Raw genomic sequence first — 14,552 nt, 5'->3', positions numbered from 1 at the left:
GACAGTGCGATTGGCACAGGACAGAGCGGAGTTTAGGGCTGTTGTACATAGGGTCGCTATGAGTCGCAGGCGACTCGACGGCACATAACAACAACATATTCATGTTGAACTTATATGTATGTACTTTTTCCAATAGAAAGTTCAAGAGCTAGAAACCTCATTACGTGAAGCTAAAGAAAGTGCTAAACATAAGGAAGGGAAGATTATAAAGATGCAGAAAGAACTTGAGATGACTAATGACATGATAGCAAAACTTCAGGCAAAAGTTAATGAATCAGACAAATGCCTTGAAGAAACAAGAGACCTGGTCAGAGTACTTCAGGTAACGTAACAACTATAAATAAGAGATATTCTTTTGTCTTTTATTTTACTGTTAAATGTGGAGAGTGTGTTTGAGCATTCAGGCATGTTTGGGGATCCCTTGTTTCTTCCCCCACAACTTTGCCTGTGTATATCTGAAGTTCAGTAACCAGTTGTTTTGTTTTTGTTTTTTAAAGCAAACAACCTATATTGTCATGTAAAGTACTGTATATTTTGATCTGTCTAGAAAAAGAATTTTTAGAACACACATAAATGTTATTTCTTTAATAGTTAAAGGAAAAGATTTCTTTTTAGGAATTATTTCTTATGTAAGTATATAATATTCTGTATTCTCTTGCTCTTTATCATCACTGTCAAGTCAGAACTGACTCATAATGGGTTTTCAAAGGCTATAAGTCATATGGAAAGAGATTATCCATCTTTTTTCTGCAGAGCAACCAGTGGATTTGAACTGCTTGCCTTTGTATTGACAACATAACTCCTTAGTCACTAGGCCACTAGAGCTCCCTATTCTATATCAGATAAAGTAGGGATCTCTTGTGTAAATATAGAAGACTCTTTATTAGATAAATATACTTCCAATATTTTTTAATTTTCTTCATTTTTATTATAAATTGGAGATTTATAAAACAAAGTAATTTTTTATTCAACCATTGATATACATTTTGTTTAACAACATTAATTTCAATACCCATAATGCAATCCCACATATTCCACTTTCTCCCTATAATTCTGATGTCCATTAATCTTTCTGTACCTCTCTTTGCCTTCCTTTTCTTTAATGATAAGCTAATCATTATTTGATACCTTTATTTGATAGTGTCTATTTGATGGGCTTATTGTTTATTTATTAATATTTACCCCCCTCTCTCTCTACTCATCTCTGGTAACCTCTGAAGAATACATTTGTGTATGAACATTTCCTTAATATCTTATAACAGTGGTCTTATAATACTTGTCCTTTTGTGAGATATATCCGTGTTATGCAGGGTTTTCCAAATTCTTTATTAATTTTTAGTTCTGCAAAGTACTCCATTATGTGAATGTACCATAGTTTGTTTGTCCGTTCTTCCATCAGTAGAGACTTAGATTGTTTCCATATCTTTGCTGTTATACATAATGAACACGGGTATGAATATATCTGTATGGCAGCTCCTATTTCTATGCGTTGTATATCTTGTAGTGGAATTGTAGCTGGATCAAATAGTATTTCTATCCCTTTCTTTCTATGGATGAGCCAAACGGTTTTCCATAGTGGTTGCATATTCTTTTAATTTCTTTTTTTAAAATTTTGTTTGCTGGTTAGCACAGGAATCTAGAATTAAGGTTCCATAGAGAAGTGCACTCGGGGTGGGGGGTGGGGGGAAGGGATGTGGGAATTGTATACTAATGAAGAAATTTTTTTTTTCTCTCTTCAGAGGGGGAAGTGAGCTGGTGGGGAGGGGTGGGCAGGGAGAAAATTGCAGCAATGAATGATTGGAAATCCAAAACCTCTGTAAAAAAAATAAAAAGTTTAATAAAAAAAATTTTGTTTGCACCATTTTACATTCCTACCAACAGTGTATGAGAGTTCTAATCTCTCCACACACTTATTTACTTGTTCTTTGCTGTCTTATTAACCTTTGCTATTATGGCCGATGTGAAGTGATACCTCACTATGGTTTTTACTTGCAGAGTCCCACTTGGTAATCAGTAAGCTACATGTTACCTATTTTCTTTGAAAAGAATAGTAACTTGATGTTTGCTTGGTTTTTTTAGTGGTTTGGGGGCTTTTTTTTTTACTCTTCTCTAGCACCACAGCTCAAAGGCATCAATTCTTCTATCATCCCTAATCATTGTCCAGCTCTCTGATGTATAGCAAGTAATTGCAGAGACCATGGCCTGTATCAGGCACACCTTAGTCTCCAGACTGACATCGTTGTTCTTCAGTACTTTGGAGAGCTCTCTGATAGCAGATTTTCCCAGTGCAATTCATCTTTTAATTTCCTGGCTGCTGTTAACCAAGAGTGTTGATTGTAGAGCCAAGCAAACTGAAGCTATTAACAGTCTCAATCTCTTCACCATTTACTCAGCAAATATTTGTTGAATGTCTATTATGTATTCCAATGCTAGCTATACAGCAATGGGAAGAAAAAACCCCCTTCTTCATGGGGCTTACATTAGGTTCAAAGAGACAGAAAATAAACAAGTAGTTATGTATGTCACATGGTCAAAAGTGTAATGGGAAAAATTAAACCAGAAAAGGGGACATTTAAGTGCTGAGATGGGCTTTTATGGAGTAAGACATGTGTTTTTATATAAGAGAAGTGACATTTGAAAAGAGACCTGAAGGAAGTGAGAGAATGAGCCATGTAGTCAAAAAGAACCTTTCAAGAAAAAAGTAGCAAATGTGAATTCCTCAAAATAAACATACTAAACAGGTGTTGGGTTTTTTGGTTTGTTTTTTTTTTTTTTAGAAAAAGCAAGGTATCAGTGTGTCTTCACACTGTAAGCAAGGAGAGAGGTGGGGTGTTGAGTACTGTCAAGTTGGAACCAACCTATAGCGGACCCTCCACAGGTTTTCAGAAGCAATTAATCACACAGAAGGAGATTGCCCATTTTCCACCCACTGAACAGCTGGTGGATTCAAAAAGTGTGCATGCAGGCTTGCAGTGTAGCTTCTCACCACTAGGCCACCAGAGCTCAAAGCAAGGGTATAGAGGTGGCAAATCAATTAAGAGATAGTAGACAGCACAATTACCAAAGGTCTTATGGTATGTTATAAAGACTTTTGTTTTTATTTTAAATGAGGATTCATTGGAGGATTTTGGCAAAAGGGTGTTGTGTATGGTATGTCAGATTTTTAAAGGTGGTTCTTTTCACATACTATCACATTAGAACCAACTAATAACTTACCTTCCAGCTGTTTTCAGAGGCAGTAAATTGCACAGGAGGTGATTGACCATCCTTTTCCCACAAGCAGCTGGTGAATTTGAACCACATGTCTTTAGATCGGCTGCATGCTCCTTACCCTTAAGCCACCACCTAAGCTCCCTTTTTTAAAAATAGTTTGTATTGGGGTGATTAATTAGCTACTATGCGAAAGGGAGCTCTGGTGGCCTACTGATAAGGATCTGCACTGCAATCCCAAAGGCACTTGGTTGGAATCCGCCAGCCACTCCACAGGAGAAAGGTGGGCAATCTCCTCCTGCAATTACTGCCTCTGAAAGCCTGCTGGAGGGTCTGCTGTAGGTCGGTTCTGACTCATTAGTACAGAACAACAACATGTCAAGAGAAGAAAAAGTGCAAAGGCTCAAGCAGATGGACACATATTTCAGTACCGCAAACAAACCCACAGTTACAGGTTGGTGGGGTGACTTTACTCCAGTCACCCTGAGGCTCACATGTCCTTGGTCTTGTTTCTCTGCTGTCCTCTTACATGCTGCTTTCATCTGCATGGTTAAAGCTGTTCAGGCTCATGGAAAATGGACAAGATGAAAAACTTAAAAAAGCATTAAAATCTCTATTCTTAGAGGCTCTTGAGGAGTATTAGTGGTGTAGTGTGTAGGGAGTTGTTTCTAACTTAAAGGCCACACCTCTCTTGGTGGTTCAAACCCACCAGCAACAAGAGAAAATGGCCAGTCTCCTCCCATGTCCTTCACAGCCATGGAACCCTAGCGGAGGGGCAGCTGTGAGTTGTTTCCAACTCCAAAGCAATGAGTTTGAGTTTTACTTTTCTTAAAGGCTCTGAACAAGTAGGTATAAAGTTCAGTTATAAATATTATTGCGGGTGAAGGAGAGAGAGAATTTCAGTAAAGGAAAAGCTAGCTTTGCCATAAAAAGGCAAGAGCAAAAAACAGAAAACATATAGAGGAGTCCAGTAAGGAGTATCAGGTGAGAGATGAGAGGGCTTCAACCCGAGTGGCAACAGTAGAGCACTTGTCCTATGTTTTATAAGATTCACGTCCAGCTCATTGCCATCCAGTCGCAACTCGCTCAGAGCTGATCCTCCAACAGATTTTTAGAGGCTGTAAATAGCATGGAAGAAAATGGCCCATCTTTCTACAGCAAAACAGCAAAATCACTGGTGGGTTTGAAATGCTCGAGAGGCACCTCATTTGAGTTAGCGCATCTCCCTACAGGCTAGGCCACCAACCAGATAGCCCTGAATTTTAAAAGATTGAATGGCAGAATTTCCTCACAGGTTACTATATAATGTGAAAGAAAACCTGGAACAAATGGGCAGTCTCCTTCCACACCCTGAGTGTCATATTATTCAGATGTCAGCTTTTAAATAGGGGGAAAATAATATTTTCTAATATTAACTTTGAACAAACTTCACATCAAATACCTAATCATTAGTTCATTTTAGTATTGAAATTGATACCTTTTCTACATACCACATATTTGGAGTTGATTGCTGTTGTAAAATGTACACATTTTGTTAGAATTGAAACTGTTCTAATAACTGTATGGTTCTCTTTTCTCTGTAAAAACATAGGATAAAGTTGCTTTAGGAGCCGCGCCCTATAAAGAAGAAATAGACGATCTCAAAACAAAGCTGGTGAAAACAGACCTAGAGAAGATGAGAACTGCCAACGAGTTTGAAAAGGAGTATGTCTTTGCCTAAATTTAATAGCTTAAATTTTCTTTTTGAAACTGTATCAACTTTTTGCCTTAATTTTCTTAAATGTATCTTATAGGATTATTATTTTTACTTTTTTTAAAAGATATAAATTATTTTTAATTCATTACATTATAACTACATAAAAGTCTTTAAAATAAGCACAATTTTTATCAGTTAACACACAATGTATTTGAATTTTGTAAACAACTTTATAATGACCTTGCCAGTGAACCTGAAAAACCTGTGACCCTTGGCTGTACTATAGTCAGGACTTGCTTTCCTGACACTGGGAAATAAGGCAGATTTCCTTTTTCCTGCTCTGGCAAATCTTGTTCCCTCCGGATGTTGCTGGGACCCCACAGTAACAGCTCTGCTTTGTTGCCTTTTTTGTGATGCCTCCAAATGTAATTTTGCTCAATATCCAATTATTAACTGTTGAGCCTTTGGAAATTTAAAAAGAACTCTTACCTCAATGTTAAAAAAATTGAACAGTCCCTGAGCTTACACAGAATACTCTTGATTTGGTGATGTTTTTGAGCACAAGGGCACACTGCCAGGGTACTTTGCACTGTAACTACTTGTGGCTATTATACCCCTGTGATAGAAAAATCCTATTGAGACTTTCTTAAAATAAAGGATTAGTTATTGAGTTTTAATATATTTTTATTTTTTTATTTATTAGAATTGCTTTAAAAAATGCCACTGTTGAATATCAAAATGATGTTATAAGGCTATTAAAAGAAAACCTTAGAAGAAGCCAACAGGTACAGGAAACTTCACGTAAGTAGAAACAGCAAGTGTTTTTAGTTCTTTTCTGTTTACTCTGTCCATTTATACATCTTGAAGATGACTATTACATTACATATGTGATAGTTAAGAATAAACCTGAACTAACCATTAATTTAGAAAGAATTTATTTAAAATAGGAGCATGTTTATCCTGTGACATCTTTGTCATTTGCTATATAATCTCAGCTGCTTATCCATTATAGATTATAGAAAAAAAATATGTATTTTACTTTTAAATTATCAGATATTATTCATCAAAAATATCTTCATTCTACTAAATTTACTACTTTGTTCTACTGAATTTACATCACTTCCTAAAAAAAAGTACAAAATCATTGCTTAACAGATTTTACCTCTATGCAAGTGCTAAATTATAACCTATACACAGTAAAAATAAGTAAACATGTATTTTAATTATTAATACTTGTTTATGCAATTCTTTAAACTCTTGAGTCTAATGGTCAAAATCTGCTTATACACTTTTCATATTTTTGTCCATGTTTTATTTCATTTTTTTTTTCATTTATAAAGAGAGAATGTTTCATAAGATAAGGGATGGTTTTGTGTTGTAGAACAATCACAAAACTAAAGTCAGGGACTCGAGCTTTGAATCAACAACCCTCAACTTATTGGCTTTGTGGAATCAAGGTGTCATCTGATCTTCTAGTTTATGTACTTATTATAAGACTTGACCCAAAGATGTGTGTGAAAACTCTGATTGCCAAGTAAACATAAGTGATGCTTGCATGTTTTGTTGTCTTAAGTACTAAAAAAAAAAAAAGATTCAAAGTTAAATGTGGAGTGTAGTATTAATTGTAGCCTGAGCTTCCGTGGTATCAATCACAGCTACTACTTGGACAGCTTCAAGTGCTGAAAAGAAAACTTAAGATTCTTTGCTGCTACAGAAGGATTGTGATAATTACCTTGATTTGTCAGAGACTATAGTTATAGTGTTAGGCCTGAATTAGAAATTCAGATTCTGCTCCCAGGCCTGCTCACCTGTCTTGAATAACAGGAATTTTCTTGACCTAGTGGTTCATTTCACTTTACAAACACTTCACATTTTTATGCAACTTTACCTACAATTAATAAAATTTGACCCCTTACATTTATTTCATATATAGTATCAAATACTTAAGTGCCCCTTTTGAAACACTGCTTGTTTATTTACTTAAAGAGACCAATAATTCTGAAAAGATATACTACTATGCTATGCATTAAAATTAGTTAGAAATTATACTAAAGATGTTTTCTTGTTTTATTATCAATGATAAAAATAAATAACACCAATTTAATAATTTTACATATACAGTTTAGTGATGCTATATTAACCATGTGCAGCCATCACTCTTAATAATTTCCAAATTATTCTGTCACCATTAACAGAAATCCCTAAGCAAAGACTCCTCCCTCCTCCCCCTGACCCCTGTGAATACCCTTTGGTATCTATGTATCATTCTATTTAATAAGTGGAAACATTTCCATATCTACGTTTTTATGATAAACTGTTTTTATTCAGAATAATATCATCAAAATTCAGCCATATCGTAACATGTATCAAAGGTAGAGTTTCTTTTTATAGCAAGTAATAATACTCCATAGTACATATATGCCATACTATCTTAATATATTCATCTGTTGGTGGACATTTCTGTGGTTTCCACCTTTTAATTATTGTGAAAAACAGTGGTACAATGAATATTTATGCATAGTTAATATATGCTTTAGTACTATTCTAAGGCTTATTTAACTAGCAAATGTGCGTGGTGAGAACTTGGAATCCACTGAGGTGAGGAATACGCTCTCCTTTGAAAAGTTGCTTTTACTGTATTTATGGTGAATCATCGTAGTAACCTGGATGGATATGATAGTGGAAATAGGAATGGAAAGAAGCAAATGGACTCTAGAGGGAATTAAAATTGATTGGAGAAGTCAAGGATGACTTCCATGGAGTTGGAGGTTCAAATGTTTTGAGATACAGAGTAGCTTAGTCTTTGCAGTAATATTTTCTTCATTTTGACTTTGGAGACAACTGAAATATCATTCATTTGCTTATTTGCCTCTTACAGTGGTATCAGAAAATGTTGATCCTCAGTCTACACATAAAATCATAACCTGTGGGGGTGGCAGTGGCATTGTACAGAGCACTAAAGTTCTAATTTTGAAAAGTGAACATATGAAGCTAGAGAATGAAATTTCGAAGTTAAAAAAGAAAAATGAACAGCTAATTAAGCAACAGAATGACATATTAAGGTAAGATCTGCTAAAGTCATACAGCTACTATGCTTATATTATTCCATACATCTGAGGGAGCTTTGGTGCTTAGTTGATAAGGAGTTGTGCTGCCAACTCAAAGGCAGGTGGTTCAAATCCACCAGCTGGTCCACAGAAAAATGGGCATCTCCTTGCATGCGACATACTGCATCTGAAAGTCAACCGTGTGTCGTTTCCAACTCAGTGGTACATAACAACAGTAGCATTCCGTGTGTATAGGATGTGGTATATGCACATGCATGTTTTTGCAATGAGAAAAAATTATAGAGAAAATAACTTTTAGAGCTCATGTAATCATGTCTTTTTTAAAAAGAAAAGAATGTGGGAGCACCATTCCAGATGTCTTCTGTCCAGCCACTGACCTAATTTTAACCTGGCCAAGAACCAGGAAGTAAGCAAAGACTTGGAAAAGAACCTGCTTCAATTCCCTACAGGGCTTTATTCCCAAGACAGTGAGGCTGTACTCAGTCCATTGTGGTGGTGGTGTGTTTTATTCAATTGACTGGCTCAGTGACCCTATGTACAACAGCTCTGAACCCTGCTCTGTCTTGAGCCATTTATTGCCTCTAACACCTACCCCCATTATCCCATTCACTGAGTCAATTCATCTCATCCAGGGTCTTCCTCTCTTGCGCTGTCTCTCCACACTTCCAAGCATTATGTCCATCTTAAAGGACTGGTCCCTCTTGGCAACATGCCCAAAATATGTCAGATGGAGTTTCAAAATCTCTGCCTGCAAGGAGCTGCCAGGTTTCACGCTTTCAAGTACAAACTTGTTTGTTCTTGTAGCAGTCCACAACATATTCAATACTCTTCTCCAGCACCACAATTCGAAGGCATTGATTTTTCTTCTATCATCCTTAGTCATTGTCCAGCTCTCTGATACATAGCAAGTAATTATAAAGACCATGGCCTGGATCAGTCATATCTTAGTCCCTAGACTGACATCATTGCTCTTCAGTACTCTGGAGAGGTCCCTAACAGCAGATTTTCCCAATATGATTCATCTTTTGCTTTCCTTTATCATAGCTTAATTCTAATATAATATGATCAGTTCTAACAAACTTAATTATTTGGCTTCAATATAGCCTTTCAAAGATTAGACTGTACTCTTATTTGTGATGGAATAGTATTAAAGTGGACATTAAACAAATTGTACAAATAACTATAATGAGTACTGTTTTTAAAAACTAAGGTATGAGGTGGTATTGCAGAGGGATCTAACTTTATCTGTACTTGTATATTGGGAGGAGGGATGATCAAGAATTGATTATATAAGGAAATCTGTTTTTCCTAAATTTGTACAAATTAGACCAGATGAAAAGGATAAGGGTTAACCATCTTTGCATCAGAAAGAATAACCAGCTGAAGGAAATAAAACATGTTTAGTGTGGCCAGTGTGGTGAATTTGAGACAGTATGGTATGAGCTGAGATACCAGAAGTAACTGAGTCCAAGTTACTAAGGACTTAGGGCCTTGCCAATAATTATTAAGAAGTTTTATAATATTCTCAATGTATTAGGAAGCCAGGGTTTGATTTTAGGCCAGGGCCTGATGAAATGAAATAGCATGTTGGCTAATAGCATATTACTGGAGAAAATTATTAGAAATCTGTTTATAACCACCGTCCAGGCCAAAGATTTTACATATGCTAGAATGGTACTGATGTTGATAGAAATAAGGTGAGTTTGGGAGATAGTTATGAAATAGCAATAAATTCATCCTATATGAAATTCAGGAGAGTCGACAGTAGGATTCTCTCCTTGCTTTTGGTGAGAAGGAACTGAATGAATAACATTGGCATTTCCTGCCAGAAGCGAAGCATTCTATCTAGAAAAGCACAATGCAGTATTTCTTTAAAAACAACAAAGCAACATCAAAGCTCCATCTGTCTAGGAGATCTGGCTATTAAATAATCATAGCAAAGTGCCGTTAGATAAACCACTTTGAATATCATTCGTTTGAAAACTTCACATCATGTTTTAAGCTTCCTTTTCAAGACTCCACGGTTGGGAGGATTTACTGTAACTCCTTGATTCATGTAGCCCATTTCCTTTTTTGAACTGTAGAAATAGTCTAAGGAGTAAGGTTGGCATTTAAATGTAAATGTAATATGAACACACTTTAGAACTTCAAAAGGCTTACACTCTCCTTTTTTCCCCCATTTAAGCGACAATGAGCGTCTTTCCAAAGAGATCAAAATACTGAAGGAAAGAACCATTAAGAGAGAAGCTCACAAAGAAGTTATTTGTGAGAATTCTCTAAACTCTCCTAGAGGGCTTGGAACACCTTCTAAGAATAGAAAAAGTATGCCTTCGCGGTGTAAGGAACGGAATGTACAAGATCCTGGGCCAAAGGAGTCTCCAAAATCTTGGTATTTTGACAGCCAATCAAAGTCTTTACCAACAGCTCATCCAGTTCACTATTTTGATAACTCGGGTTTAGGCCTTTGCCCAGGTAAGTAAATGCATTGATGACTGGATAAAGATGTTAATACATGTGCAATATGTGGCCCAAAAAGACACATTTTAAAACAAGAAAAGGAATCCTTGAGCCTGTTACAGCCCGCAGGCTGCCTTTGCCATCCCTGTGAAAATGAGCTGCTCTGAAGTGCAGCCCTGGAATGCACGCCTTTCTTCCTCCAAGTAAAATCTTTATTCTGCCTCTTAAGCTCTCATCTTTCCCCTAAAATAGATAAGCATCTTTTAAGAAAGACACTGTTGTTATTAGGTGCTGTGGAGTCCTCTACAGCTCATAGCGACCCTGTGAACAACAGACCAGAGACCTGGCCTATCGTGCCGCGTCTTCACAATCTGCCCCAAACCCAAGCTTCTTTTTTACAGTCACTATATCAGTCCATCTCATTGAGGGTCTTCTCCTACTTTTCCTAACACCTGATAACAGGCCCAAAGTATGTGAGATGAAGTTTCACCACCCTTGCCTCTAAGGAGCAATCTAGTTGATAAGACTTGTCCTTTTGGCCAGTCCATGGGATATTCAGTATTCTCCAACAGTTCAAAGACACTGGCTGCCACTCTATAGCTATTTTATAAGCTCTTGTTGGTTCAATGTTGTTGTTGTTTGTTGTTAAGTGCCATCGAGTTGCAGGTGACTCATAGCGACCCTATGAAGGAGAGTCCTCGACGCTTGGGTGCCTTTCATCCTCTCTCCAGGTTCATAGGGTTTCCAGAGGCAAGCTATTATGGAAGTGGATGCCACTCCTCCTTCCAAGCTTGTTTTAATTGGGGAGCTCCACCCAACTGTCTGTCCACATTGGGTAGCCAACCATTAATGTGTTTGACACATCAGTGCCACAGTGTTCAGCCTCACAGCAACCACAAGTTACTGCTATACGGCAATTTGTACACCAGGGCTATACAACCTAGAGGAATGTCTGAACAAAAACAATGAAAGACAGGCCCGAGAGCCACCAATTAAAAGTCACCCACCTTTGGCTTGGTAGCATCACTTTCTGTCCACTGGGCCAGCTGATCTCTCTCTCTGTGTTGATATTACTATTGTTAAAGTGCCGTTAAGTTAGTTCAATAGGACTGCATTACTCATAAACTTTACATAAGCCAAATAACCAGAACATAGATGTGCATCACTTATTCATTCAGTCTTCAAATAGGAGTCTCCTGCTAGGAGTCAGATAATAGACACTGATTAGGATTACCAGACATTGTCTCTGCCCTCAATAAGCTGTCTGATAGAAGATACAGATCTAATTTAGGTAGTGAGGAAAAGTAAAATTATGTTTTAAATGTGAAGGTAAAAGTCTGTGTGAGAGCATATAGAATTTGTTGCTGGTATATTGAGTAAAGGGAGCTCTGGTGGCCTAGAGAATAAGGAGTTGCACTGTGAACTCAAAGGCAGACTTTTGAAATCCACCAGCTGCTACCTGGTCTCCCGTGTGATGTACAGCCTCTCAAAACTCACTATTGGGTCAGCTATTAGTTGGTTCTAACTAGGCAGTGTAAAAGAGAGATTGAATAAATCTTCCTTGAGGAAGGAACTGAAATCAATAGCTAACTAAACAGAGTAGAGTGTAGAGTGAAAACCCTTTCTGAGGACTGGGCAACAGCCCTAATGGGTGTAACGCCAGCACAAAGTGGAGTGTGTGAATAGAATCAGTGAGGCCAGACCAGGTAAGACTTAGGTCATTGAAAGGAATTTTTACCTCCTCCTGAGAGCATTTAGAGGAAGCCTTCGAAAGATTTTAAACCAAGGTTCGGGGAACATGATGTTACAAATCTTGAAAATTCTTCCAGCTATAAGGTAACCAACAAACAATAGAGGCAAGAGTGCATGGCAATTGTCTAAGCAAAACATGAGGTAATTTGGACTCAGACATATGCACTAGAGATGAAGAGATTGGAAAGTATAGTGGGCATCACAAGGCTGGAAATGCCTAGCTGAATGTGGTGGGGAAGGAGGGTGCATTTCAGGATCACTTGTCAGTTCTGCAGGGTGCTGTCCACAGAGAAGGGCCCCACTGTAGGAACTGCTGTATAGCTTCCTAATTCTGTTACCTTTTTCACCTCATGTGTGTCCAGGTGAGCATGGTCCCAGCTTAAGCTACTTAAAGTTGTTTGTTCAATCAGAGCCCCTAATGACTCTCAGAAATGATGCAACTGAAGAATTCTAAAGGAACAGAATTGGACAGCTTCTAAATCATTTACAACTTTGTACAAAGTCTGCCAAGGTCCACTATCAGTAACTATCCATCAAAATTAGACCACTGTGGCAGTCCAAAAGTCCTCTCAGGGGCATAGTAAGAGACAAATCACTTGGAAAAAGAATGTTTGAACTGTCCTTTTTTGTTGAAATATTTAAGTACTTTCTATTGTCTAAGTCTTCATGTAGAACTTTTGTCACACACACCCCAAACCATTTCAAAAGTATCTTTTGAAGAACTAAGAAATATTTATATAACACATTCAGTTTTATCTGATAGTGGCAGAGGCTCCTAAGCAATACTGATTAATGCGAACTGCAAAAAATATAAAGGAAAACGTCTACTTCTTTTTCCCCAATATTTGGGTCTGTCTGGTACTATTTTTGCAGTGAATAAAAGTTGTAATTGTTGTTGTTAGGTGCCATCTCATAGATGGAATTACAATTAATAGTGACCCTCTAAATATCAATAAATGACAATAAATATCCCCCTTGCCCTACCCTGTGTCATCATAAGCTCCACCGTGCACAAGCCTAGTGTAACATTCACTGTATCATCTCATCTCGTTGAGGGTCATATTCTCTCCGTCCCTGTCTCTACCTTTCCCAGCATGATGTTGTTTCCTAGGAGGCTCCCTCCCTTTCACAACATGCCCAAAGTACGTGAGACCAAATTTCACCATCCTTGCCTTTAAGGGACACTCTTGTTGCATGAAAGTGTCAGTTAAAGGAATCTAGAAATTTAAAAATTCTACTATCCAAATTGATGAATTTTAAGTAAGATTTTATTACTTTTTGTATAATAGGGTTTTCAAACACAAATAAGTTGTTTGTTTTTACAACTATCTTCTAAAATAGGGCTTCTCATTGGGGGTTTTTTCCTTACTTATATTAACAGTTCTTTCTCTGAAAGAATATAGAATAAACATTTCAAGTTCTGGTGAAGTGAAATGCACTCTTTTTTTAGCATCAGACGCAGTGAAACTGATTGACCACGTCATTTTCACTCATCTCTCTCCTGACATCTTTTCCCCTTGTAATTGTGCATATCCTTTTTAACTGAATTAATGTGGGGCATTATTTTCTTTCTCAGAAAAACATATAGAGGAAGCAGAGAATGTGGACCCCCAGCCAGGTCCCTGGCATACCTCTTCTGAAAGAGATGCACCTGAATGCAAAACCCAGTAACTCTGCTGCTGTCACCTGTCCTGAGGCTCACGCTCCTTGCGAGGGGCCATGTTTGCCACTTCGTGCCTCTTCCAGGCAATGAAGTCACAATCTAACTTAATTTCACATTCAGTGTTTACTTCAGCACTAGAATCAGAAGCTCAAGAAGGAAGTTAGTTCATGTCAGTCATTTAGAATGATGAGACAAAATGCCTTGTTCTTGAATGTGATTGCTTTAGAAGTTGAAAGATTTTATTTATTTGTATGGTTTTTGTAAAGAATAAAGTTATTGAAGGAAATTTTCATGTGTGCGTTTCATGTATACATTTTTATTAACTCAAAGTTAACCACATATTACTTTGAAATTTCCAGAGTATTATACATAAATTAATGTAAAACATCATTTAATTAACAAAAAAATTATAGCACCTTGTATATTCAATAAATTCCGTTATTAAAAAATTTGCAATTCTGGATCCCAGAATGGTTTCTTGATGAGTGACCGAGGTATTGTCTAGCTCTTCTCATTGAGTTTCAGAGGTTTTATATGAAAATATATGTGTTTTAAATGTTAAAGAATAACAGGGTCCTCCTTTTGGTGTCACGGTTCCAAATGTCCTTTCTCGCTTTTCTGTTACCCATTCACAACCTTACAGTAGCACATGGTTGGTTGGTTGGTTGGTTGGTAAATTTCCTTCTTCACTTTACCTTACTCCCAG

General features: G+C 37.1%; 1 protein-coding gene across 1 annotated transcript in view; it reads left to right on the top strand.

Moving 5' to 3' along the window:
- Positions 1–13,854, top strand: part of CENPE (centromere protein E, 312kDa) — a 131,999-nt gene extending 118,145 nt beyond the window's left edge. The window contains 6 exon segments of the mRNA XM_006893116.1: positions 137–322; positions 4,802–4,914; positions 5,610–5,707; positions 7,785–7,968; positions 10,160–10,446; positions 13,760–13,854. Coding sequence (XP_006893178.1) covers positions 137–322; positions 4,802–4,914; positions 5,610–5,707; positions 7,785–7,968; positions 10,160–10,446; positions 13,760–13,854 — 963 coding nt within the window.
- Positions 13,855–14,552: the final 698 nt, after the last annotated feature.

The sequence above is a fragment of the Elephantulus edwardii genome, unplaced genomic scaffold (assembly GCF_000299155.1).
Source record: "Elephantulus edwardii isolate Elephantulus edwardi_28Jun2011 unplaced genomic scaffold, EleEdw1.0 scaffold00122, whole genome shotgun sequence".
Classification (NCBI taxonomy): domain Eukaryota; kingdom Metazoa; phylum Chordata; class Mammalia; order Macroscelidea; family Macroscelididae; genus Elephantulus; species Elephantulus edwardii.
Note: the sequence above shows the minus strand (reverse complement) of the source record. Positions and strands in the feature narration are given on the sequence as shown.